The 25,849-nt window shown below is 46.7% G+C and overlaps 1 protein-coding gene across 2 annotated transcripts in view; it reads left to right on the top strand.

Annotated features, from left to right (window-relative positions):
- Positions 1-25,849, top strand: part of RAB11FIP3 (RAB11 family interacting protein 3) — an 84,425-nt gene that overhangs the window by 19,962 nt on the left and 38,614 nt on the right. For both annotated transcript variants that reach the window (XM_060647943.3, XM_060647944.3), the window contains exon 2: positions 24,708-24,801. In XM_060647943.3, coding sequence (XP_060503926.1) covers positions 24,708-24,801 — 94 coding nt within the window. The remainder of the gene's footprint in view (positions 1-24,707; positions 24,802-25,849) is intronic.

Below are 25,849 nucleotides of genomic sequence, written 5' to 3'. Positions count from 1 at the left end.
TCTCTCTAAATGAGGACCCGGGACGCCTGGGTGGCTCAGTCGGTTGAGTGGCCGACTTCGGCTCAGGTCATGATCTCGCGGTCCGTGAGTTCTAGTCCCGCGTCGGGCTCTGTGCTGACAGCTCAGAGCCTGGAGCCTGCTTCAGATTCTGTGTCTCCCTCTCTCTGACCCTCCCCTGTTCATGCTCTGTCTCTGTCTCAAAAATAAATAAACGTTAAAAAAAAAAATTTAAATGAGGACCCTAGGGGAACCTGATTCACAGGTGGTTGTGAGCAATGAACCAGGCAGGTATAGCACTTAAACCGTTCCTGACATTTGGGGAGTGATGTTAGTTTATTGTGTGTGTGTGTGTGTGTGTGTGTGTGTGTGTGTGTGTGCGCGCGCACACACACACACTTTTTTTAAGGTTTCTTTATTATTATTAGTTTTTAACAATCTCTACACCCAATGTGGGGTTTGAACTCACAACCCCGAGATCAAGAGTTTCTCACTCTTCTGCTCGAGCCAGGCAGGCACCCCTTGGGGAGTGCTCTTTAAAGAAGTCTGCCTGATCAAGGGCTCACTGTGTGCAAAGCTGTGTTCTCTGGACTTTAATTCCCTTTTGGACATCCTAGGGGAACTTTAAAACACTGCATGTGTATTTGTGGCTTGTGACTCCAGAACTAGGCCCTGGGGTGGCTTGGGGTTACTGACACCATGTGTCGGTGTTGCTGATTGCCGACTGGGCACTAAGCTCTGGGCTGGCTTTTTATGGGAGTTGCCAAAAGAAATTAGGAAACACGTTTCCTGCCTCCTGGGAGTTAATGGTTTGGGGGCTGTTTGAATTGGGGTAGGAAGAGTAAATACTTTTCTTTTTCTTTTAATGTTTTATTTATTTTAGAGAGAGAACGCAAGGGTGCACGTGGGAGAGGGGTGGAGAGAGAGAGAGGGACAGATGCAGGGCTCGAACTCTTGAACTTTGAGATCTTGACCTGAACTGAAGTCGGGTGCTCAATCCACTGAGCCACCTAGGTGCCCCAGTACTTTCTAACTTTTAAAAGGAGATTTGGGGCACCTGGGTGGCTCAGTCAGTTAAGTGTCTGACTTCGGCTCAGGTCATGATCTAATGGTTTGTGAGTTTGAGCCCCGCATCATGCTGTCTGCTTTCAGCAGGAGTCCACTTCAGATCCTCTGTCCCCCTCTTTCTGCTCCCCCTATGCTCGCTCGCTTGTGTGCTTTCTCTCTCTCTCTCTTTTGAAAATAAACATTAAAAAAAAACAAAGGGAGGCTCTATTTCTTGTCTGTGGTTTTTGTGTGTTTGTTTTTGCAATGTCTGGTTATTTAGGACCCTTTGAACAGATCACTCCTTATTTTTTTCCCCCTTTTGTTGATTTCTATTTAATTTTTGTGTGAAAAGTATTTATCCTACCTCTTAGGAATCTTGTGTTCCTGTTTCTGTAGGTGTGAGTAGCATTTTCAGTATTTCATTTCCTAAAAGTAAGCATGCTGTAAAAACATGGTGTATTTACTTGGCTATGTGTTATACATTTTTATCTTATGTTATTAGTAGATTATATATTACATGACCTGGTGAACTTGTAGATAGTTTCCAAAATTGGAAAGTGCTTAGAATGTTTTTGGACCACAAGTTTCTGTGTTTCTTTTCATTGTGTTGAAGACTGAGTAAGTGGCTTAAAACGCTTGAGGTGGATGCCACCGGGGGGGGGGGGGGGGGTGTGAAACTGCTTACCAGGCGAGGGGGACCAAGGCAGTGTCCTCCTCCTTCCTGTTCTCTGTAGGCCTGGGTGGCAATCTTAATTTCCCAAAGAATTTTTCTGCTGGAAGAGAGTACCTTGCCTTGCCCCCAGACTCCTGCCTGTTGCCTCTGAGGTCAGACATGTGCCTTCCTCACAGAGACTTTCAGAAGATACAGTGAGGCTTTTTAATCTTTTTTTTAATTATTATCACAGTCTTTTTATTTAGTATTTATTTTAGAGAGAGAGAGCGAGCTTGAGCAAGGGAGGGGAATAGAAAGAGAGGGAGAGAGAGAATCCCAAGCAGGCTCCGTGCTGTAAGTGCAGAGCCTGACACGGGGCTCAAACCCATGAACTGTGAGATCATGACTTGAGCCGAAATCGAGAATTGGAAACTCAACCGAGTGAGCCAACCCAGGCTCCCCAGATGCTTTTATCTTTTTGAAAATTGTTTATTTTTGAGAGGGGTGGGGGACACAAGCAGGGGAGGGGTAGAGAGAGAAGGGAACAGAAGATCCAAAGCGGGCTCTGCTCTGACAGTAGAGAGCCCAACGTATGGCTGAAACTCGTGAACTTGAGATCGTGACCTGAGCCGAAGTCGGACACTTAACCGACTGAGCCACCAAGTACCCTGAGACTTTTTTTTATCTTTTATGTCAAGAAAGACTGCCTTCTGAAAAGGTGGTGTGCTGCCTCTGGACATGTCAGAGCCTGAGACCAGCCACATCAGGAGAAGTCTGTTGATGGGGAGGGAGGCTCCCTTGTGTCCTTGATGGCACAGCTGGGGACTGTGAGGTGAGGCAGGTCATAAAAAGGTGAGAACAGGCACTCTATCCACACCCACCCACCTTCTTCCTTATCCAGCCTCCTTTAGAATGGAGGAAGACAGGGGCGCCTGGGTGACTCAGTCAGTTAAGTGTCTGACTTCAGCTCAGGCCATGATCTTGTGGGTTTGTGAGTTCAAGCCCCGTGTCAGGCTCAGTGCTATGTCTCCCTCTCTCTCTCTGCCCCTCCCCTGCTCGCTCTCTCTCTCTCTCTCTCTCTCTCTCTCAAATAAACATTAAAGGGGCGCCTGGGTGGCTCAGTCGGTTAAACGTCCTACTTCGGCTCAGGTCATGATCTCACAGTCTGTGAGTTCGAGCCCCGCGTCGGGCTCTGTGCTGACAGCTCAGAGCCTGGAGCCTGCTTCCGATTCTGTGTCTCCCTCTCTCTCTGACCCTCCCCCGTTCATGCTCTGTCTCTTTGTCTCAAAAATAAATAAACATTAAAAAAAAAAATTAAAAAAAAAATTAAAAAAAAAAGAATGGATGGGGAAAACTTGGGTTGATATTCCTCATAGCTAAAGTCATACTCATTTGTCCATTATTAAAAAAAAAACAAAGGTTCCAGAAATGTACACCACAGGACATGAAATCTTCCCCAGTTTCTGTTGGCAGTGGGAGTGTTCTCTCACTTGGGATGAATCTCTCTCTCTGCGTGTCCCCCCAGCCCCCCGTAAAGTGCTGCTCGTTAATTTACAGGCCCGCATGTAGGCAAGTGACAGAATACCTGAAATAGTAATGAAATACTCCCTCATAGCTGACACTGCTTGGTTTCTGCCGCGAATTGGTTTCGTGTACATGAACCCTAACGTGAGCCAGGACTGGCGCAGCAGCCAGGCTGGAGTGCTCTGCCCTGAGCCGCGCTGTCGTCCTGCTGTCGTCTTGCTGTTGAGCAGGCGCACGCCGGGCTCCCCCCACGCAGGCCCCATTCCTCTTCCTACCATGTAGTGACACGTTCTTTGAGTGATTGGTGATCAGGCGTGTAGTTCTGACTTGTGTGCTTAGAGAACGGGGAACCTGGGTTCCAGTTCACAGTCTGCAGTTGGAGCCCCCTGTGTGACGCTACTGTTTGAAGTGGGTCGATACTCTCTCCAGTCTGTGTCTTGGGGGGGCTTTGGGGATGGTGATGGAAGTTACAAATGTAAACAAATGGAAGTTACAAATGTGAAAAGGATCTTTGGCTCTTTTTTAGCCCTGTCCCCTGTCTCATCCCCCAGAGTCATCCGGGACTGGGCCTGACCCCCTCCCTCTGCATCCCCATCCCTTGTCAGCGAGGCCTGGCTGGGGCTGGAGAGTCTGCAGCCCTAGCGCGTCCCCAGGCAGTGCTGCAGTGTCCCCTCTGGAGTTGTGGCCGCACACAGAATTGACCAAGGAGCTACAGACTAAGGGGCCCAGCTGTGCCACAGTTTCAGTCCTACTCTCTGGGGGCAGGAGCAGGAGGAGTGCGGCGGAACCTCCCCTCTGTGAGGCTGAGAAATATGCAGCGGTGACGGAAAAGCCGGCCTCCCGGAGCAGGCGGGAGCACTTGAACTTGGAGCGGGTGTGGGTGCCTCTCTTGTGTGGGTCTTATTGAACACTGTGTTGTGGGTGAGGACTGTAACCTCAGACCTGGGGGCTTGATTGATGAACAGCTCTGAGGAGGCCGGAAAGATAGTTGGTGAGAGCTATCTCTGTGGAGGGTGCCCTGCGGGGCCCTGTCCCCTGTCTGGCTCGGGCCCAGTCGGTGTGAAGGGGGAGAAACTAGGGGGACAGGATTGGTGTGGTGCACAGGCTGTGAATTAAAGAAATTTTTTCCCCTTTCATTCTGGAGCCTTTGATAATTCTCCAGAAGGCTGTCCTGGGCTGTGCTCAGGAGCTGCTATCCCTTCCACTCAGCTCGGTCACACTGGAGGCGTTTGGATGCTTTCATGGATTTCTGCTTCTGGATCAGAAGCAGAGCTGAGTTTTTTTTGTTTTTTTTTTTTTTTGTTTTTTTGCTGAGCTGCTAGAAGGCACAGAGGTGTGACCAGAAGGTGTTTTGCATCTGTGCTTGGGTGTCAAGGGCAGTGCCTGTGAGTGACCCCTTGTGGGCAAGAGCCTGCTTTCCTGGGTGGCTCTCTGGAGAACGGGACAGGTGGACGGTCTCTCTTGTTGGGTGTGGTTTGGAGTGTGACCTGTGCAAGTGTCTGCCCTCCCCACCCGCTCCTTGCTGCCCTCCCCCTACTTGTTTACACAGTGCCCTGTCTTTCCAGCATGGGGTGTGCTGGTTTACTTTACTAGAACCCTGGAGAAACAAGGCTGGATTTTTTCGCTGTGGGAAACAAAAAGCCCTTTTGTGAGAGTTCTTCCTTCTCAGTGTGGTTCACTCTGGCTGCTGAGGAAAGGCCACAAAGTCCCAGACACTTTCTTCTTAGTGATTTCATTTTTAAGAACCCCCTTCAAGGAACTGCCTTATGCATTTCACCAGATGTACCAGTTAGTGAGGCTTAATCAGCACCTAGAGAGCATTTGGCTTTCTCTTTTACCAAAGAACTTCCTAGCAGGAGGAATCTTAGCATTTGTGATGGTGAATCAAGAATCTGTTCTCATTGGTTCATATTGCCTTAAAATTTTTTTTTTAATGTTTATTTTTGAGAGAGAGAGACAGAGCACGAGCAGGGGAGGGGCAGAGAGAGAGGGAGACACAGAATCAGAAGCAGGCTCCAGGCTCTGAGCTGTCAGCACAGAGCCTGATCCAGGGCTTGAACCCACAAACTGTGAGATCGCTACTTGAGCCAAAGTCGGATGCTTGACCGACTGAGCCACCCAGGTGCCCCGGTTGTTATTGCCTTTAAAACAGTAACAAGAAACTTGAAAAGAAAAAAAAAAAAAGGCAAATAATGTTCGTTTAAACAAAAACGTGCAGATAAATGAGAAAACAAAAACTTAGCACTGTGAATCTTTAAACTTCTAGACTCTTAAATTATTATTTATATGACTGATGGACAAAACCAGAGTCATAATTAACTTAGAGTTTTAACCTCCTCCAAATCAGTATATTGTCAGCATCTCGTGAACATATATCTACTTCCACAACATGATTTTAGTGGGTAGTTTTCCATCATATGAACGAATGTGCTGGAATTTGATTAATTCTCTGTCTTTGGTATGTTATATTTTCACTTTTCAACATTATAGGCTTTCGTGTAGCTGAATCTTCCAGCACAATCTTTATTATTTCCTTAGGTTAAAGTCTTAAAAATGGAATTGCTGGGGGAACAATATAGATTTTAAGAATTTATTTTTTGTGACCAAATTGCCCTCTAGGAATGCACTGCCAGTGTGATACAGGAGAAACGATGACCACTTACTGCTTCAATTTGCATGTTTCTTGTGACGGTATTTGATGTTCCTCTAAAGTGTTAATGAACAAGTATTTCTGTGTCATCCTGTGCTGCTGACTGGCCTTCAGCCTCCATTCCTTCACCTGTGATTGGGGGATCAGCTCAGGCACGCTCTAAAATCTGAGGGAGAAAAATCTAAAAAATGTTACAAGTTCCCGTAGAGTTCTTTTCTATTGTGTTATTTTATAAGTTTCAGAAATAGGCCATTGATCTATATCATTAAATAAGCAATAAATAGTGACTTTGTTTTGGTTTAACAGTCTGCTTTTAAAGAGCTGTGTGCAGAAGATGAAGGCTGAGAAAAATACCATGATGTTGAACACAATGAGAACTCAAAGAATGTTCTTTTTGTATGGACTTAAACGTTTTCTCCACTGTTGAATGATCTCTTGATAATTACTCAAACTATCCCTTAGACTTGAGGTCGGTTCTACAGTTTACTTTATTTAGCAGTGGTGGTCTGAGGCTCCAAGATTTCATGCTGAGCATTTTAGAGTTTCTGGAATGTTTCAGTCCTCTCAACTTTGGATCCTAGACACTGTTCCAATCTAGGAACTGTCACTTCTAGGTTTAAACCGAATCTCAAAAAAACTAAAACACAGACCACCCCCAAGCTACACAGGAATCGCTCTCATCTGGTCCGGTGTTGGGAATGAGATCTGAGGGGCGTCATCCCCAGTCAGGTGGCTGCACTGTGAGCCCCCGTACTGGGTCTCCCGCAGGGAGAAACGCTCTGCTGGAAGACCCGAGGGAGATGCAGAGCAGTGTGGCTTCTAGGCCTCACCCATTTCATCCAACACGTCGGGTTGTAAACGCCCGGCACACTCACGGGGGTCCGAGTTGGGGCTGTGGGTGGTTAGCTACTGTACGGTAGTGAGTCTTATCTGTCTCACGTACCTACGTAGCTGTGTCTGTTCTTACCTAGTAAAATAGGCACACTCCCTTGAGAGGCTCTGCCATGTTCCCAGGCGTGTTCCCCTGCCTGCTAGAGAGCCCTGAGATGTGTGTGTGTGTTCCCAGTTCTTTTCTGTGGTTGTGTGTACCTTCCCAGGACACAGAGCGAGTGTTTGTGCCATGTCCTGATTATAGTCGTGACAACTGTGCTGGGCCCTACTGCAGGCATTCAGCACTGCCTCGTCTCTGGGCGGGGAGGTACCGTTATGAGTCTGCGCTTTTGTGATTGGCATCTTAGGCAGGCTGTCCTGCCGGGCGGCTCTGGGGTCCCTTTTCTTCCAGAGGAGAGACAGGCCTTCCCTTGAGGCAGAGCGTGGGGCCCAGGAGGGCTTTGGGTTCCCCAATGGGGAGGTGGGCGTCTGTCCCCATAAAAGGGAAACATGAAAGTTGATTCTGGACAGCCGCCCATTCCAGGAGAAGCAGATGTTCTTATGGCCACAGTCAGTCCCGCCGTAGTGATAAACCAATGAGTCTCTTGACCAGCTTCCTGCTGTTGCTTCCAGCTCCTCGTTGTGGTGGTGGATCCCTCTTTTCCCTGAGTGAATGTTCATTGAGCACCTGTTGTGGGCCAGAGGCTACTCTCGCCTGCGGGGTGTAGCAGTGAGCAAAGTGACTGAAACCCCAGGTTTTTTCTCATTGTTTTAGATGCACTGTATCTATAAAATGCAACAGGATTTAGTAATACAACAGATATGTTTCTAAAGGTTCTTTTAAAGAATGAATCATTTTTCCACTTATTCCATTATATTCTCAGAAACATGTTTAGAAAAATAAAATTCTCCACCTGAAGTTTAGCCCGAAGAAAAGGTACACATTGATGACATCAAGTTAAAGTTAACATGACTGACGTTCATCAAAGCCTGAACTAAAATCCTACATGTATCTTACTGTAGAAGTTCTTTGAGAATTGTGCTCAAAACCACTGATTAATGTGAACAATTTGAGCACGTCAGCGGCCCGCAGAAAGGGGTGACATTAAAGGTTTAAAGCCAGCATTAGATATGTTGAGTTTGTTCTAAATAGAGTTATTTGATTTAAAACAGTAGGATGGGCGCCTGGGTGGCTCAGTCGGTTAAGCGTCCGACTTTGGCTCAGGTCATGGTCTTGTGGTCCGTGAGTTCAAGCCCCGCGTCGGGCTCTGTGCTGACAGCTCAGAGCCTGGAGCCTGTTTCAGATTCTGTGTCTCCCTCTTTCTCTGACCCTCCCCTGTTCATGCTCTGTCTCTCTGTCTCAAAAATAAATAAACATTAAAAAAATCAAAACAGTAGGATGGAAGTCGTATCTCAATAAAACGGTTATTTAAAAAAAAATGTAAGGTGGGTGTGGTAGGCTAATAATGGCCCCCCCAAAAGTTGCAGGTTCCACTTCCTAGAACCCGTGAATACAACCTTATATGACAAAAGGGACTTGGCTGATGTATTTAAATTAAGGGTCTTAGGGCACCTGGGCAGCTCAGTTGGTTAAGTATCTGACTCTTGGTTTCGGCTCAGGTCATGATCTCACAGTTTGTGAGTTTGAACCCCACCTTGGGCTCTGTGCTGGCAGTGCAGAGCCTGCTTGGGATGTTCTCTCTCAAAATAAATAAACTTAAAAAATATATAAATTAAAGGTCTTGAGATGGGGTTTTCTTGATGGCCCCTACGTGTGATTGCAAGGGCCCTTCTGAGAGGGAGGCAGAGGGGGATTTGAGTGTAGAAGAGGAGGTGGTGATGTGGTGACTGAAGCCGAGACTGGAGTTTCCCGCCACAAGCCACGGAAGGCCGGCAGCTGGGGGACCAGGGAATGGGGGAACGGGCTGCCCCTGGAGCGCCCAGGAGTCAGCACTGCCACCTCAGCAGTGCCACTGAGGTCAGTTCTGTCCTCATTTCAGACTTCAGAACTGTAGGAGAATAAGTTTCTGTTGTTTTAAGTTACAGAGCTTGTGGTAATTTGTTACAGGAGCAGTAGGAAGCGGTTTCCCGAGAAAGGGAAACAACCAGTCTCAGCAGAGAGGTCTCAATTCAGAGCACTTCAAATAGCTGTGGGGGGAGGATTGGAAGTGGGCAGAGACCACTACCGTTTTAAACGTAGAAGATGTAAAGAGGATGTAAAGGAGACGACTTGGAGAAGTCGTGTGATAGTATTTACCCAGGTAGCTTAATACCACTGTGTTGTAATTACACTGCTTGTACAGTTTAAATATTTCCACACCCACGCTCACTGCAGCACTATTCACAGCAGCCAAAAGGCGGGAGGAGCTCATGGGCCCATCGGCGGATGGGTAGAATGTGGTCTGTCCACGCAGCGGACTAGCCCTGTACCTTAAAGGGGAGGAGATTCCGACACGCGCTCGGACGCGGATGGACCTCGAGGACGCCGTGGTCAGTGACATAACGCCTGTCACGGGAAGACGGTGCGGGTGCCCCTGGGGACAGAAGGAGACGGTGGTCCCCAGGGGCAGGGGAGGGGTGGGCACAGAGCTTCCGCTTGGGGCCGTGGGAGAGCTGTGCGGATGGGCGGCGGTCGTGGTCCCACACGGCGGGGATGCGCCTCCTGCCACTGAAGTGTGCTCCTAGAAACGCTTAAGGCGGGAAACTTTGATTACGTACACTTTACCACAATTAAAGAAGACCAAAAACACACGTCTAAAAGAATACTGTCATAGCCTTTCTGAAAATAAAGTAGCAGTAGGCATTAAAAATGTTCAGAAAGTGAGGCTGTCGACAGAGCCACCCTGGTTCTAAATTAGGTGTGTGGAAGGCCACAGGGCTGTCCGCGCAGGCTCTGCCTCATGACGACACCCTTGCTGTTACAGCCCACCTGTGCTCCTCGCCCTCGCGCACGGGGCCTGCGCGGCCCATCGTTCCTCCGCCTCCGCCTGGCACTCGGTTCGTCCTCTCACTGGCCTAGGTGCTCCATCCTCACCAGGGACCAAGGGCCCAGGCCCACGGCCTCCCACCCCTTCCTCTGCACTCACTCCGGACTCACTTTAAAGGTGTCCTGTGTGCCCTCAAGCCCGGCCTGCTCCTGAACTCCGGGCTCACACTCGGATATCGGATAGGCCTCTCAAACGCAGTGGCCGAAGGTTTGAGTGCCGCGATCTCCGTTAACAGCAGTCCCGCCCTCTGGGGATGCAGGCCATCCCTCTTTCACATCTGGTCCATCAGGAAACCCTGTTGGCCACACATCAGCACACATCCAGAATCCCACCATGTCTCAGGTCTCCTCTGCTAACTCCCTGACATGAACCACCATGTCTCTGTGTGTGGGGGAGCACTCCTCATGCTGTCACTGCCACCAGCCCACCCTCCAGCCGCTTCTCAACAGGCGACCAAACACTCTTTTAGCCTAATCATGTAATGCCTGTGCTTAGGGTTTTCACTTCCTACTGCCAACCCTCTCACCTGTTCTGCTCCAGCCACCCGGCCTCCTGGAGAGTCCCTCCATACCACAGGCACACCTCTTTACTCAGGCCCTTTGCATTGGCTGTGCCCTCTGCCAGGGACACTCCCACATCTCTTCTGTCCAGGATCTCTCCTGGCCTTTTTCTACCTGGAGCTCAGAGTTTCCTCCACACTCATTAGGCGTTTGGCAGAATTCAGTTCCCCTTGCGGTCGTGGGGCTGAGATCCCTGTTTTCTTGCTGGTTGCAGGCAGGCAACAGCCTTAAGTCCTAGTGGCTCCCCTCATGTCCAGCCACCTGCGCCTGGCCCTCTCACACACCACGACAGCTCACTGCTTTGCAGCCCACTCTCTGCCACAATTAATGTGTGCGCAGAGAGATTGGCTCACCACATTGGCCACGCACAGCTCTCTCATCATGTTGACACGCCCTCCCAGGGTCCTGCCTCCAAAGTGTCCAGTCCCGGAGCAGCCAACAACACAAGAGCCAGGTTGCTGCCAGGAGTACCTGCTGGAAGGCCTGTTGTCAGTGAGCCCACCATGCAGACCACATTAAGCTTTTAATCAACTTTTAAGTGGTCACTTTTAACTATAAAGTGGCTACTTACTAACGTTTACACTATCAAGGACCTCAGATAATTGATGAAAGACTCCAACGAGAAAGGGAGAGATCATAACCAAAAACAAAAAAGAAGGAAGAGTAGAAGGCGCTTGAAGGGAAGAGAGTCAATGCAGAGAGCAGAAGAAAACTTGGAAAATAAAACTTGATTTATATCCGGTTAAAGAAGACATCGCATTAAGAGAACTAAAACATATCCTCAGAAATTAAAAATGAAATAAAAGCATCCAGTTGAAAGGTTAGAAGGTCAAGTCAAGAATAAATCCAGAGGGGCGCCAGGGTGCCTCAGTCGGTTAACCATCTGTCTTCGACTCTGGTCATGATCTTGCGGTTAGTGAGTTCGAGCCCCCGTCTGGCTCTGTGCTGACAGCTTAGAGCCTGGAGCCTGCTTTGGATTCTGTATCTCCTTCTCTCTCTGCCCCTCCCCCACTCATGTTCTCTCTCTCTCTCTCTCTCTCTCTCTCTCTCTCTCCCCCCCTCCCTCCCTCCCTCCCTCTCCCTCCCTCCCTCCCTCCCTCCCTCCCTCTCTCTCTCTCTCTCCCCCCCCTCCCTTTCTCAAAAATAAACATTAAAAAAAAGAATATATTCCAGAAAGTTACTTTTTTTCCTCAGCTTTTTGTTTAAGTAATCTTTGCACCCATTGTGGGGCTCGAACACATGATCCTGAAATCAAGAGTCAGATGTTCTTCGAACTGAGCCAGCCAAGCCCCCACCCTGGAAAGTTCTTTAAAAGATAGAGAATAAGAGAGAAAAGATAAGGAAAGTACATGATTAACGAGGCATAGGACCTGACAGATGTGCCAGGGAGGAGGCTAGAGATGGTATCGGAGTCTCCCTCAGGAAGGCTTACAGAGCCCAAGGACTGCGTCTCTGTTTGAAAGGGCTCTTCCTGTGGTCAGAACAGGGAGGAAGTACCCCCAGCAGACAGGCAATTCCCGCCGATACAGAGGTTCTCCACAGCTTCCAGGGATTAAAACAGACCTCACACAGGGCATTAGGACTGGATGGTGGCAGGCACTGTGGCACCTGCAGGAGTGAGCTGAAGCAGGGCACTGACCCCTCCAGCACCAGGGAGCTGGATTTCCCACCTGCAGCTCTGTGCATGGGCACCTGTCTCGTGGAGGGAAGAGTGCAAGGTGTTGCAGGCAAGAAGGGTCCCAGGTGCATGCTGTACACCCCGTCTCAGGAGCTACAGCTGTTTCTCTGAGAGGAGGGGGCACCGAGACAGGAGGATGCACAGGAGGCTCTTGGGGGCATCGTAGGAAACACCTAGGGGTCAGGTCATGGTGGGGAGGGTTTGAAGGGGTGTGCAGTCCTGTGGAGGGTTAGAGCAATAGGGATGCAGAAAGTAAAGGCAACAAAAAGCAAGAGAATTCTTAAGTATGGAAAAAGTGTACAAGAAAGGTGGTCCTGGGGGCGCCTGGGTGGCGCAGTCGGTTAAGCGTCCGACTTCAGCCAGGTCACGATCTCGCGGTCCGTGAGTTCGAGCCCCGCGTCAGGCTCTGGGCTGATGGCTCGGAGCCTGGAGCCTGTTTCCGATTCTGTGTCTCCCTCTCTCTGCCCCTCCCCCGTTCATGCTCTGTCTCTCTCTGTCCCAAAAATAAATAAAAAACGTTGAAAAAAAAAATTAAAAAAAAAGAAAGGTGGTCCTGTAGTTTAAATGAGCAACAGCAAAAAATATTTATGTAGTCAATGATGTAAACACGGCAGAAGACCTAGGCAAGCTCGGAAGCGGGGACACTGAATTCTCATATTTTTCCATAGGAGGCCAAAACACAGCATGTAAATTTTGAAAAGCCAAGAAATAGCACCAGAAGCATATTAATTAGATATGGAGGCAATGATCCCTCCCAAACTACCCAAAGTTAGAAAGAAGGGCTTCAGGGAGCAGGGTGGGGGTGGGCGAGCATGTTCCAGGCCTTACTGTGCGGTAACATTTTGCACCGTGTGCCGGTATTTGATAACTGAACTTTCTCTCGGGTCTCTGTTGGGCCATGAGTTGAGGGATGTCTGGGTTCTCTGTTGAGTGCAGCGAGGTGAGGGGGTCGGTTGGAGGCTGGAGTAGCAGTGTTCTGTGATCTGAACTTGGGTAGCTTTCCAGAGAAGAGCCGTGGAGGGGACCTTTTCCCAGCCCCTTGGAGGGGGCCTCAGGGCCAGGAGAGTCCTAGCAAGAGCTACTTCCCTTCCATTTCTCTGGTCCCCCTGACTCTCCTGACGACAGACCTGAAATGCAGAAATGCCTTGCTCTTTCCTCTGATTAATGTGGTTACGTACAAGTCAAATGTATGTGTTCTTTAGTTATTTTTATGAAGTCTGTGTTATTTCCTCAGTATGTTTGCATAAAACTTGAATGTATGCACTTGACTGTTTTTGGAGTATTCTCATGTACATTTTGAGATTTTATTGTCTTTAAAATAACACGGAGATAGCTCTGTGAATATACTAGAAAACACTGAGCTGTGCTCTGTAAATGTGTGAATTGTATGGTATGTGAACTGTGTCTCCATAAAGGTATTAACAGAAATAACACAGAGTCAGAACTGGCGCGCCCCTGAGCATTGGGAGTCTGCCCCAGACCTGGGCCTCCTGCCGGCCTCCCTGCCTCGCCTCCCCTCCCACACCAGGGAAAGCTTCAGAGTGGATGGTGAACTTGTTAGGAGAGTTGCGATCTGCCAAAATCCCAGTGATGACAGATGTAAGGAGAAGGCAGCTTCTGGGTGCTGAAGACAACCCACGCCCCTGACCCAAAGCATGTCAGGAGGAGTGAGCCAGTCATGGCTACAGCTGGGTGCGGGCAAGCTCCTGTTGATGAGGGGCACGGCTGGTGACCTTTGGCACCTATTTCTGAAAGACAGGGATTCCTGAATGTGATACACGCTTCTTGGGGGACAGATAGAATGACCTTTAACATGTAAGACCAACATGATGCCTTTATTGTAGAATTTTCTAAGCCTTCCCCATGAAACTAGGGATGATTAATATGCCCATCATCACAGATCTAGGAAGGTGTTCTTTTACTTCAAGTGGAAAAACTGGGCTCCAGAGATCCCGGCTGGTTTAGTCAGTGGAGCCTGGAAAGTGTGAGCCCCACCCCCGCTGGGTGTGGAGATTACTTAAGAGTAAAATCTTAAAAAAATAAATAAATAAAATCTTTTAAAAAATAAAGAAAAAGAAAAACTGAGCTCCAAATGAGCACATTCAGTGTTGGAAAATTTATCGTATTCAAACTGTCTTAATTTCAAATTTAAGTTTAGAAGTAAACCTACGTTGCCTTCTAAGTTGCCCCAAATTAGACATTCGATTTACTGAAATGACTTCATTTTTCCCCAGCCGGACACAGTAATTCCAAAGCGATTTAGGTGTTAGGGCGACAGCACGTCTTTATCTTATGTTCACACACCTGGCTGATTTTTTAAAAAAAGTAAGTGTTCCTTCTCACCTGGAGAAATCTGTGAACAGGGTCTTCAAGTATAAATTGCCAAGCATAATCCCTGAAAAAGTTACTTGATATAATAGTTGGTGCAAAGCAGACCTACTGGGGTTAAAAAGTCCTCTGTGGTGCTCTGCATCCAAGATCCCAGAGCCCTGATGTGACACTGTCCTGTAGGCTTAGGGAGTGTAACATATGGGAAGCTCTCTCTCATTTCGTTGGTTCTCTAGACAAGGAGGAAGAGAAGGAAGCTGGAATCATCTGTTATTTGTGCCTCGCTTTCAAAGGCTCTACGAACAAAGTTGTGACATTTCTTCTTATTTATTTATTTTTCTGGTCTAAGAACTCAAACCAGTGCCCACTCTGGTTGAGCACACAGCTTTTTCAGCTTTTATTGTATTAAGTGTGTTACTGTAATGATTTATCAAGCATCTTTACACTTCTAAGATTCCTTCATTTAACTCCAGTAAAATGAACCAACCAGCAAAATCCCCCTACTCAAGTGCATATCTGTACTCTTCATGATTACTGATATCAAGAGTTTTAGCTTCTTCGGAGTTTAAGCTAGAATAAATGACTCATTGATTCCTGGTGCTTGTGGGATTTGAAACTTATTTTCAGGGGGATGTTACAGAAAGAATTTTTACTAGTGATTTGGCTGTGTGTGACATACCTAAATCTATCAGTAGAAGTTGTTTTCTGTGATGGAGGGGAACAGGGAACAGTGTTACTGTGTATGGGCACTGTCTGCTTGTGCCTCCTCTGTGCATCTGTCCACAACTCTTCTCGTGGGTCTGTCTTTATTTTTTAAAAAGATATATACATTTATTAAAAATCTGAAGGGCGCCTGGGTGGCGCAGTCGGTTGAGCGTCCGACTTCAGCCAGGTCACGATCTCACGGTCCGTGAGTTCGAGCCCCGCGTCGGGCTCTGGGCTGATGGCTCAGAGCCTGGAGCCTGTTTCCGATTCTGTGTCTCCCTCTTTCTCTGTCCCTCCCCCGTTCATGCTCTGTCTCTCTCTGTCCCAAAAATAAATAAAAAAATTAAAAAAAAAAAAAAAATCTGAAGATAGTTAACAATTTATTGAAGTCAGAAAAATAAATACATAAAATTTAGAAAGGTGGAATTAGGTTTCACAGGATTTAGAAAGAATTCCTTATAAAAGTTTTTAATATTACATTCCTTGTCAAACTGGGACTTGGAGGGCTTTTGGTATTTCACCCCTGACTGCCTGCCTTGATGAGTCAGTCAGCAGAGGCACATGAAATTGTGGATAGACAGGAGATGCATATTCACTCTTATCCAAATGTAGCAAAAAGCACCATGTTTCCTACTAAATAGAATTTGTAGTTTCTTCCCCAATTCTTTAGAGCAATAAGCCTTGAGAATGGGTCTGTCTTTAAATTTTTATTTTTATTTATTTTTGAGAGAGAGACAGAGAGAGACAGAGTGTGAGCAGGGGAGGGGCAGACAGAGAGGGAGACAGAATCCAAAGCAGGGTCCAGCCCCTGAGCTGTTGGCACAGAGCCCGATGTGGGGCTCGAACCCACGAACTGAGAGATCATGACCTGAGCCGAAGTCGTGTGCTCAACTTACTGAGCCACCCAGGCACCCCCTGAGGGGTCTGTCTTATTGCATCATGTGAATTCTTTTTTTTTTTTTTCCAAGTTATTTTGAGAGTCGGAGGGAGGGGCAGAGGGAGAGGGAGAGACAATCTTAAGTAGGCTCCATGCTCAGCATGAAGCCCAACGTGGGACTTGAACTCCCAAACCGTGAGATCATATGAATTCTTAACCCATCTCTGGTACTTAGATTTTCTAAGGGTCATTGTATCTGACATAATTACTGTGTGATCAGTAAGATTCCTGTAAGAAATACTGTTCAGTAAGGAAACCAACGTAGTGCTGAAAAGTTTGGATTATACTCCTACTGCCTCTCCCAGACATGGAAAATTCACTACTATTCTTTTCTTTTCTTTTGTTTAATGCTTAAGAGATTGATTCCTATGACCTGTACCTATCCTGTCAGCTCCCTTAGGTGTGGAGAGAGACTTTTGGCGAGGAATGCCGGGGTCCTCAGGAGCCCACGGTTGGGAGTGCACCTGCAGGTTGGGTGATGGCCTCTGGTGGGCTCTTTAGAATGGGAGGGATTCCTGGAAAAGTGGCAAGTGGGAATGTCCCGTCCACGGCTCTTTCCTGCTGCCTGCCTGAATTTAATAAAGGATTCTTCTTATCCCACATCAGAAGTTGTTTCCCTCCTTGGATGAAGTTTTTACTCTGCCAAAAAGCTGATTATTAATAAGTTGCAGGAAGGGAGTGCAGACTGCAAAGTAACAATAGATCTGGGATTATGATAATCAAAAGGTTTAGATTTATATAGCTGGGGTTTTTTTTTTTTTTTTTTTTAACAATTTAAGTCAGTTAAAATGTCCTCTCAATTCAAACTTGTTCTGCAGGAAAGAACTTACCTGACATGAAAATTTCCATCATTTTAATAATCTAATAGAAAATGGCAAATGCTTGGCAAATTTGAACTTCCACACCCAGTTTTTGCTTTTTTGTGCCTCTCCCTCCTCCTTTTTTGCTTTATTAAGGTATGTAATTCTGCACTTAAAAAAAAATCTTACTGTTACGGAAATTTTCAACATATACAAAAATAAAGACAATCGTGTAACAAACTTGTGTGTGCCCATTGCTCTGCAAAACTGTCAGTTCCCGAAAGTCTTGTCCCCCCGCCATCAGTGTTTTCAAGGAAATCCTAGACCTCACATCATACTAAATACTAAATACTAATATCTAATATCATACTAAATACTTTATCTTGATACTAATATCATACTAAATATGATTATTTAGGTTAGGGTTAGGGTTAGGGTTTGGTTAGGGTACCTCCAAAAGGTACCTCCAAAAAATAAGGATTCTTTTTTTAAAAAATCACATACCAGTATCACATCTAAATAATTAAAATAATTCTTTGGGGGGTCTGGCTGGTTTAGTTGGTAGAGCATGTGACTCCTGATGTTACAGTGTGAATTCAAGCCCCACGTTGCGGTAGAGTTTACCTAAAAAATAAAAATAAAAAATAAAATAATTCCTTGGTGTTATCAGTTCTTTTGTCAGCACCACCCAAAGGTAAATAGATGCTACCATCTCGCTGTTTTGGGGGTTCTTATTTAAGAGAGCACCCTACACACATGGTTGCAGCCTCATGCAGCCCTTTTCCCTCCTCACCTGTTTGTCTCCATTTCCCCCAGAAGAACCACAACCTTAAATGTCTACTGAGAATCATAGCTCTGTCTACTTAAAATACGCCTGGCTTATTTCCACAGATGTCAGTAAAGAAGCAAAACATAAACATCTTTCCTGACGCCTGTTCATAAACTTTGAAAATTATATGACATTTGGTATTTTCTCATTTTATCAAAATGACTTAATTTTTGCTCATCCCTAAGTAAGGAAAGTTGGAAATGGCGTCTTGAGTGTTGGTGCTTGCTGTGACGCACACCTCTGGGTGCAGAGGCCAGTGGGGCTGTCTGTGGCAGAGAGCTCTGGGTGCCTGGGGCACTGGCTGTCCCCTGCAGGTGGGCGCTGGTGGGGGTGTCCCGGCCGGTGCATCTCAGGACAGCAAGAAGGGCTTCTTCAAAGCAGCAGGGAAAACCCAGAGTATATGTGCTTTATTGGAAGAAGTGCAGATGCCAGAAGGTGGGTGAGGTTCAGAAATGATGTGTAATCAGGCTTTTGGGAGTTGCTTCCCTCCCTAGCCCCTCCTGCCCACTCACACAGCTGACCTGAAGTTTATGAATAGCTAGAGGGAGCCCCAGGAACCTTGTACTTATTTTCATGGCTTCCCCCTCCCCGCCCCCCAATACCACAGTTTGTTCATGCATTCGTGTGTTGATGGACATTTAGGTTGTTGCCATTCTTTTGACCATTGCAACTAAAGCTTCTCTGATCATTCATGTATGAAAGGAATTCCCAAATGGTTCTCCAAAGTGGTTGTGTAATTTTACATTCACAACAGTGCCTGAGAGTTCCAATTCCTCTGCATCCTCCCAAACCCTTGGGGTGCATGGTTTGGCCAGTCTTTTTAACTTTAGCCATCAAATAGATATGCACGTCATTGAAGTTTTAATTTGCCTTTCCCTAATGACTAACGATGTTGGTTTGAATCATCTTAAATGTATTGGAACTCGTTTTCTGTTTTCAGACTGTAGTCTCTAGAGGAATGTTACTCTGCACTCTTTTCGGCTGGAGTGTTCTAGAAGTGTGAGTTGGAGGTGACTTTCCATAAGAAAAGTTTTGTTGATTGAGAATATTACCGTCTAGGCATGGTAGTAACAACAAGGTGCAGAAATGAGGGTAGTCTGTCCTGTCCTCGTGCAGTGCTTTCAGCGTGATTGCTGGGAGAGCTGCCTCTTCAGCTGGTGCTGACTGTGGTCAGCAAAGTTGCTCTGGCTTCTCCTCCCACGTTGTGTGTCCGCATCTGTAGTAGAAATAGTATGATTTGTTAGTTTCTCAGAGGAACCCTGTAGGGAGGGACCAGCGGTATCTGTCTGAAGCTGCTTGCAGGGTGGTTTCCTCTCCCCTGGTGTTTCTGTGACTTACTGAATCCATATCCTGCAGAGGGTACGGGCTCGCTTTGACCACTCAAGTGCATGTCCCTTGGCTTGTTTTCTGGCCCTGCTGCATTGTGCAAGAAAGGGCATGTTCTTATTTTTCACAGTCACCTTACTTTCTCTGAAAGCTTCTGAATGGAGTACTTTGGGCTTAGAGAATTAGAATCATCCCCAAATCATCAGCCACATGGAAATTGATTTATTCTCCAAACTATAAAGAAAGCATAGTTAAAGTGGGCTTTAAAAATGTATACTTTGGGGCGCCTGGGTGGCTCAGTCGGTTAAGTGTCTGTCTTCGGCTCAGGTCATGATCTCACAGTTCGTGGGTTCAAGCCCCGCATAGGGCTCTGTTCTGACAGTTCAGAGCCTGGAGCCTGTTTCGGATTCTGTGTCTCCCTCGCTCTCTGCCCCTCCCCCACTGGCACTTTGTCTCCCTCTGTCTCAAAAATAAATAAACATTAAAAAAAAAATGTATACTGGGGCGCCTGGGTGGCGCAGTCGGTTAAGCGTCCGACTTCAGCCAGGTCACGATCTCACGGTCCGTGAGTTCGAGCCCCGCGTCGGGCTCTGGGCTGATGGCTCGGAGCCTGGAGCCTGTTTCCGATTCTGTGTCTCCCTCTCTCTCTGTCCCTCCCCCGTTCATGCTCTGTCTCTCTCTGTCCCAAAAATAAAATAAACGTTGAAAAAAAAAAAAATTAAAAAAAAAATGTATACTTTGATTCCTCTTTGCTCATACTGACATGGTAACATGTCAAAAATTCTACTCTTAGTTAATGATTTGTTTAAAAGGCATTGGGTTAATGTTTCAGAATGAGCAGCTTGGTACTTTGTGTTCAATTCGCTAGTTGCTTTGTTGTTGAAATTCTTGGAATCTTTTTTTTTTTTTTTAAAGTAAGCTCCATGTCCAATGTGAGGCTTGAACTCTTGAACTCATGACTCTGAGATCAAGAGTCACATGCTCTACTTACTGAGCCAGCCAGGTGCCCCCAAATTTTTAGGAATCTTAAGGACAGATTTGTCAGTATGGATTCCAGGTTAGATCCCCGTTCATGTATCCAGCAAGATTCTCACTAGACCTCATGTGCTTTAGGAATGAAGTTTTTTGTGTGATAAGGAAGGAGGCCTTTTATAAATAATTCCCATTCAGTTGTTTGAAGAAGTCATTGGATGCATGGACTTCCAAGACCTGTATCTCAGTGGCACAAACGCCCTGCGCTGTAGGGTCCGTGGCCCTCGCCTTCTCCGGGTAGCAGAGGGAGAAGGCGGGACTCAGTGTGTGACTCGAGGGCCCCACACCCTCAGGGTCAGTCAGCTTGAGCCGGGCCTATTCCACTCTGACTTTATGTTACCTGAATAGCGGTGAGGGGGCTGAACATGGTGGCTTCCAGCCTGCCCTGTGCCGAGGAGGCCCTGGGGACGTTTGTGGATGTCGTGGATTAGTGGGTTTGCTCTCAGCCGCAGTTCGTGCCTGCCGAAGTCTTAGCCCTGGTTTTCCACCTTTGTATAAATTGTTTGATTGTTTATTTTTGAGAGAGAGAGAGTGGTGCATGTGAGCGGGGTTAGGGCGGGGGAGGGGGACAAAGAATCCGAGCAGGCTCCACACTGTCGGCCCAAAGCCCGATGTGGAGCTCGAACCCACAGACTGTGAGATCATGACCCAAGTCGAAGTCAGGACTCAGACACTTAAGTGACTAGCCACCCAGGCACCCCTAAACATGATTTTAAAAAGCAATTTATTTGAATCAAGATCCAAAAAGCCCCTCCAGGTCACAGATTGCTGTGTGTTCTGAGTCCCTTAGTGAGGGCTTCCCGTCTGTCCTTTTTGCTTTGGAAGCAGAAGGTCACTCATCTGTGTCTGTTGGGGCCTCACGGACTGGATTTGTTGGTTGCATCCGTGCAGTGTTGTTGAAACGTGTTGCTCTGATCATTGTGTTTTCCTGCAATTTGGTAGTTGGGTTCAGGCTTCATTTAGGTGGTGCTGCAGAGTTCGGTCAGGAGCCGTGTGGTGTCTGGCCATCTGTCTTTCTGTGGCCTCGGGAAGCCCTGAGGGTCATTGACTGTGCATTACTTCACTGAGGATTGCAGGCGTGACGTTTGGTCTCCATCCTTCCCCCATTTACTAGCTGGATGCTCCGTAACTACGTGATTCTTTTCCTTTATTTATTTGTTTTCACAGTAATAACCTGGTTCACTCGTGTCCTTCATTGATGACCAGTTGGTTTTGTTTGTTTGTTTTGTTTTACCATAATTATGCCTGCACAGTTTGAGGTATGTTTGTGTTTCATTCCACTGAGCCAGCACTCTCCCCCGTGCCCGTGTTGTCTCGTTTTGGGCTGTGAAAGCGTCTTCTGGCTGGCCCCTGAGTTACTGGATGCCACCCAGTGAGTCTCTGATAGCTTCTTTGCTCTCAGGTATGACTGGGTTCTAGGCTCCGCTTGCACACTTCCTGACACGTCTCTGCGGGTCCTGGTTCCTTTGAATGGGAAGTGGGGTTTAAATATCCCAGTGTGGATGCTAGGGCAGCTTGCTTTTAATTGGACAGAATTGGAAAGTCTTCATTTTGTTTTAGTACATCGTGAGTGATACTTCACAGTGATAGTTCAGATTCAAATTCAGGGTTATGAGGTGTTTGCTGAGTACTTTCACTCTGACATCTTTTGCTTCTTTGTCAGTCACGTGAGGGTGCCTGTTCTGAACAACGCTTCAAATGAGGGAATTGTCATATTCCTTATTACTGGGTATTCCTGCTGAAAAGTTTAATGATAATCAAATTTTCTTTTATAGTCACCTGAATTTTGCATAGCTTTTTAGAGGACTTTCTTTCCTTTAAAGTCCAAGAAACTCACCAGAGTGAGTCCCGATTGGATACTCAATACCCAATGTACCCTTTCAATATGTAGTTAAAATTACTTTTTTATTTTAAAGAAGTTTTCTTAAATATAGTTTTAATATTCTGTCCCTTTGATTTTTCTTCTCTGGGGCTTCTTTTATTCATATTGTGAGAAATAAGCCCTCCACCCCAATTAAAGGGGCACAAGGAGACTCGGAGCACAATGAAGTGAGGCTTTAGTTGACGTTCTTGCAAGAGCAGGTGTCTGACAGACAGGGACACTCAGTGGTTATAGCAGACAACTTATCTCCTAGCACGTAAGTCCCTCCCCTGGTTCCTTATTGGCTGAGTGCTACAGAGGTTTATGGCCTTACCCGGATGTCGCCTGTGCCCACGGAAGGCCATAAAGTAGTCTGAATGGAACAAGTGTACATTCCTTGAGGTGACGCAGAGACATCAGTTTGGTGGCACATGCTCATCGCAAAGCCCGCGGAATGGAGAGGGGACGAAGAACCAGGAAGTGAGGTGTGTAAGGGTTTGGGACTCCACTGTCGGGGGCTTGGGCGGGGAGGGGGGGTTCATACATATTTCCAATAGGTTGTAAACCTATTGTTAACTAAACAGCACAGCTTTTATTTGGTATTTCTGAAAATGAATCATCTCACTTCTCACAATATAGTAAATTGTCTTTGTCTTCAATATTTGTCACTTTCTCTTGAATCCTTTTTATCTTTTTATTCATTTATTTTTAAAAGCTTTGTCAATGTGTAATATTTTTGAAATTGTTTTACATTTATTTATTTTTGAAACAGAGTGAGACAAAGCATGAGCGGGGGAGGGGCAGAGAGCGAAGGAGACACAGAACCCGAAGCAGCCTGCAGGCTCTGAGCAAGAGGTCAGCACAGAGCCTGTTGCGGGGCTCGAACCCATGAACTGTGAGATCATGACCTGAGCCGAAGTCGGACGCTCAACCGACTGAGCCACCTAGGTGCCCCTGTCGATGTATAGTTTACATGCCATAAAATTCACCCATTGTAAGTATATGATTGAGCGAATTTTAGTAAGCGTATAGGATCGTGCAGCTCCCGCAACCTAGTTCAGTGTTTCCACACCCCAAAAGGTCCCTCATGCTGCCTGCAGCCCGTGTCCGCCACCCCACACGGTTCCAGGCAACCACTGATGTGCTTTTTATGTCCGTAGAGTGGTCTTTTCCGAAAGCATTCTATAAATGAAAGAATATAATTTGTGGTCTTTTGTGTCTGGTTTTTAATTTGGCGGAATGGTTTTGAGATTCCATCCATGTTGTGTGTGTCACTATTTCATTTCTTTTTAGGGCCAGATAGTGGCCCATTATATGGCTAGACCACACCTTGTTTACCCAGTCCTCCCGTAATGTGATGGACAGTGGGTTCCTTCTCCTCTTACCTGGCGGAAGTGATGCTGCTTGCTGCGAACATGTGCATGCACACCTTTGTATGTGTGGTGGGACGTCCCTGAGAGCGGAGTTGCTGTGTTGTGTGGTGTAGTTACGTTTGACTTTTCAACTGCTAAGTGGTGCTCCCCACTGGCCAGACCATCTTCCCTTCCTCCTGGCATTGTGTGAGGTTCCAGGTCCCCACACCCTCCCCAGCACCTGTTGTCGTTGGTTTTTTTGGATACAGTCATTCTGGTGAGTGATGTCTCGGTTTTAATGTGCATTTATTTCCCTGAGGACTCACAATCTTGAGCATCTTTTCATGTGCTTTTCAGCCATTTGTCTATCTTATTTATTTATTTTTATTTTATTTTTTAAAGTTTATTTTTGAGAGAAAAACAGAGCATAAACAGGGGAGGGGCAGAGAGAGATGGAGACACAGAATCCGAAGCAGGCTGCAGGCTCTGAGCTGTCAGCACAGAGCCCAATGCGGGCTCAAACCCACCCCACCTGCTTGTGAGATCACGACCCGAGCTGCAAGCTGGATGCTTAACTGACTGAGCCACCCAGGCGCCCCAGCCATTTGTCTGTCTTGTTTGGTAGAATGTTTATTTAAATGTTTTGCCCATTAAAAAAAAAAAAAAATTGTGGTATTGTTGAATTGTAAGTTTTCTTTATACATTCTGGATACAAGTCCTTTATCCAGATACATGATTTGCAAATATCTTCTAGTCTAGGTCTGGTCTTTTAGTTTTACTAATGGTGTCTTGTGAAGCACAGAAGTTTTAAATTTTGATGAAACACAGTTTATACTTGAAAGTATAAATCTACCTTTTTTCTGAAGAGTTTCATTCTCTAACATCCATGTGTGAATCATCTTACTTAAGATTTTTGATATCCAGCATCTTCTTGCCTAAGTTATTTTTACTAAGGACTCTGCACAGTTGGAAAGGCATGTCAGAATGGATAGGTGGGACTGTGCTGTAGTAATAATCTAGATACCGGCTAGAATAATATCTAAAACTTCGACACTTCCAATTTTCACAATTAGGAAGCATGACTAATTTCTTTTTCAAAGTTTATTTTTATTTGGGGTGGGGGGAGAGCAGGTGAGCGCAAGTGGGGGAGGGGGAGGGGGAAGGGGGGTGGATATGAATGAATGAATCCCAAGCAGGCTGTCAGCGCAGAGCCCAGTGCAGGCCTCGGTCCCACGAACTGTGAGATCATGACCTGAGTCAAGAGTCAGACGCTTAACCGATCGAGCCCCCCAGGTGCCCAAGAAGCATGACTATTGACCTTTGAGAGCATAGCCTTAACTTCCACGATTCATGGTCCCAGGTGCCTTTGGCAGCTTTCTGCTGGGAGGCCACTTGTCTTTGGCTGGAGCTGTGGGTGGCCTTCGGATCAGAGGAATAAATGGCTCTTATTTTCAGTACCGCACCTTGCAAGAAGGCTGCTCCTCTGAATGTGGTGAAGGGGTCAGACACCTGGTATACTCTCCCTCTGGTTTTGTACGGCTTGGGTAACATACTCTCACTTGACAATTGCAGGTGAAGGACTTAACGAAATACTTGGACCCCGGCGGGCTTGGCGTGATCAGTTTTGAGGACTTCTACCGAGGGATCACCGCAATCAGGAATGGAGGTCAGTCTACCCCACCTTGTGCTTCCTTCTCGCATTCTGTCTTCCAGCCCTTGCCCTGCTGTGCCCTCAGCCAACCTTAGGAATACCCCTCACTCCTCAGGCTCCTTTGGCTGGGCTTAACATCTTCCCTTCTCCTCAAAGCCCCTAAAATACTCCGGTTTCAGGGTGCTCTCTCACTGTTCTTTGCTCCTCACACACCCTATCTTAGAGAACTAACTCAGTCTCTTATCCATAACGTTAGAAAGCTACTGCCCCTTTCCCCAGACATACCAGAATATCGAAAGGCTTACATGTGAGCACCCACATGCATCCTTGCCGTTGGTGCCCTACAGGCCGCATGTTGCTGTATTTACACTGTTGTGTATCAGTCCGTCCTCTGTCTGGCCGACAAGCCATCCTGTTTTTAACGGGATGCGTTTCAAATCACATACTCCCGTACACTCACCCTAACAAGTTGCATACTCCTGTACGTTTTACCCTAAACACTTCAGCATGTGTGCCAGTCATTACCTACAGTTCAATATTTGTTTGCAGTCTTACCTTGAGTAAAAATTTACAGTGAAATGCACAAATGTTAAGTAAATCTTAAGCCTGTCTGAATTTTGACACATTCTTATGTCTAATAATGCAAATCTCTACCAAGTGTTACCATCCCTGCAGACCTCTTCCTGATGGCCTCCACGTGGCCTCTCTGTCCTCTCAGCACCGTCTTGGCTGATTTTCATCACCCTACGTCAGTTTTGCCTCGTAGGGGCTTTGTTGACACAAAGAAAATGATCAGTATGTGCTCTACGTCTGGTGTCTCCCTGCGTGTGACGTTTTTGAGACGCACGTATGTTGCACGGTTGGGGTCTGTGTTTCACTTGATCTTAGCCAAAAGGCCGAGAAGCGATTGGGGTCTGTGTTTCGATTGCAGAGCAGTTCCATTGTATTCTTGTACCATGTGTCGTTTCTCTCTGCCTAGGGGTGGACACTTGTTTTGGGGCTAGTATGTTTCCAGTTTGGGGCTGTTATGAGTAAAGGTCCTAGTGACATTTGTGTATAATTC

Source organism: Panthera onca, chromosome E3, assembly GCF_046562875.1.
Source record: "Panthera onca isolate mPanOnc1 chromosome E3, mPanOnc1 haplotype 2, whole genome shotgun sequence".
NCBI lineage: Eukaryota > Metazoa > Chordata > Mammalia > Carnivora > Felidae > Panthera > Panthera onca.
The sequence above is the reverse complement of the archived record's forward strand: the minus strand, read 5'-3'. Positions and strand labels throughout refer to the sequence as shown.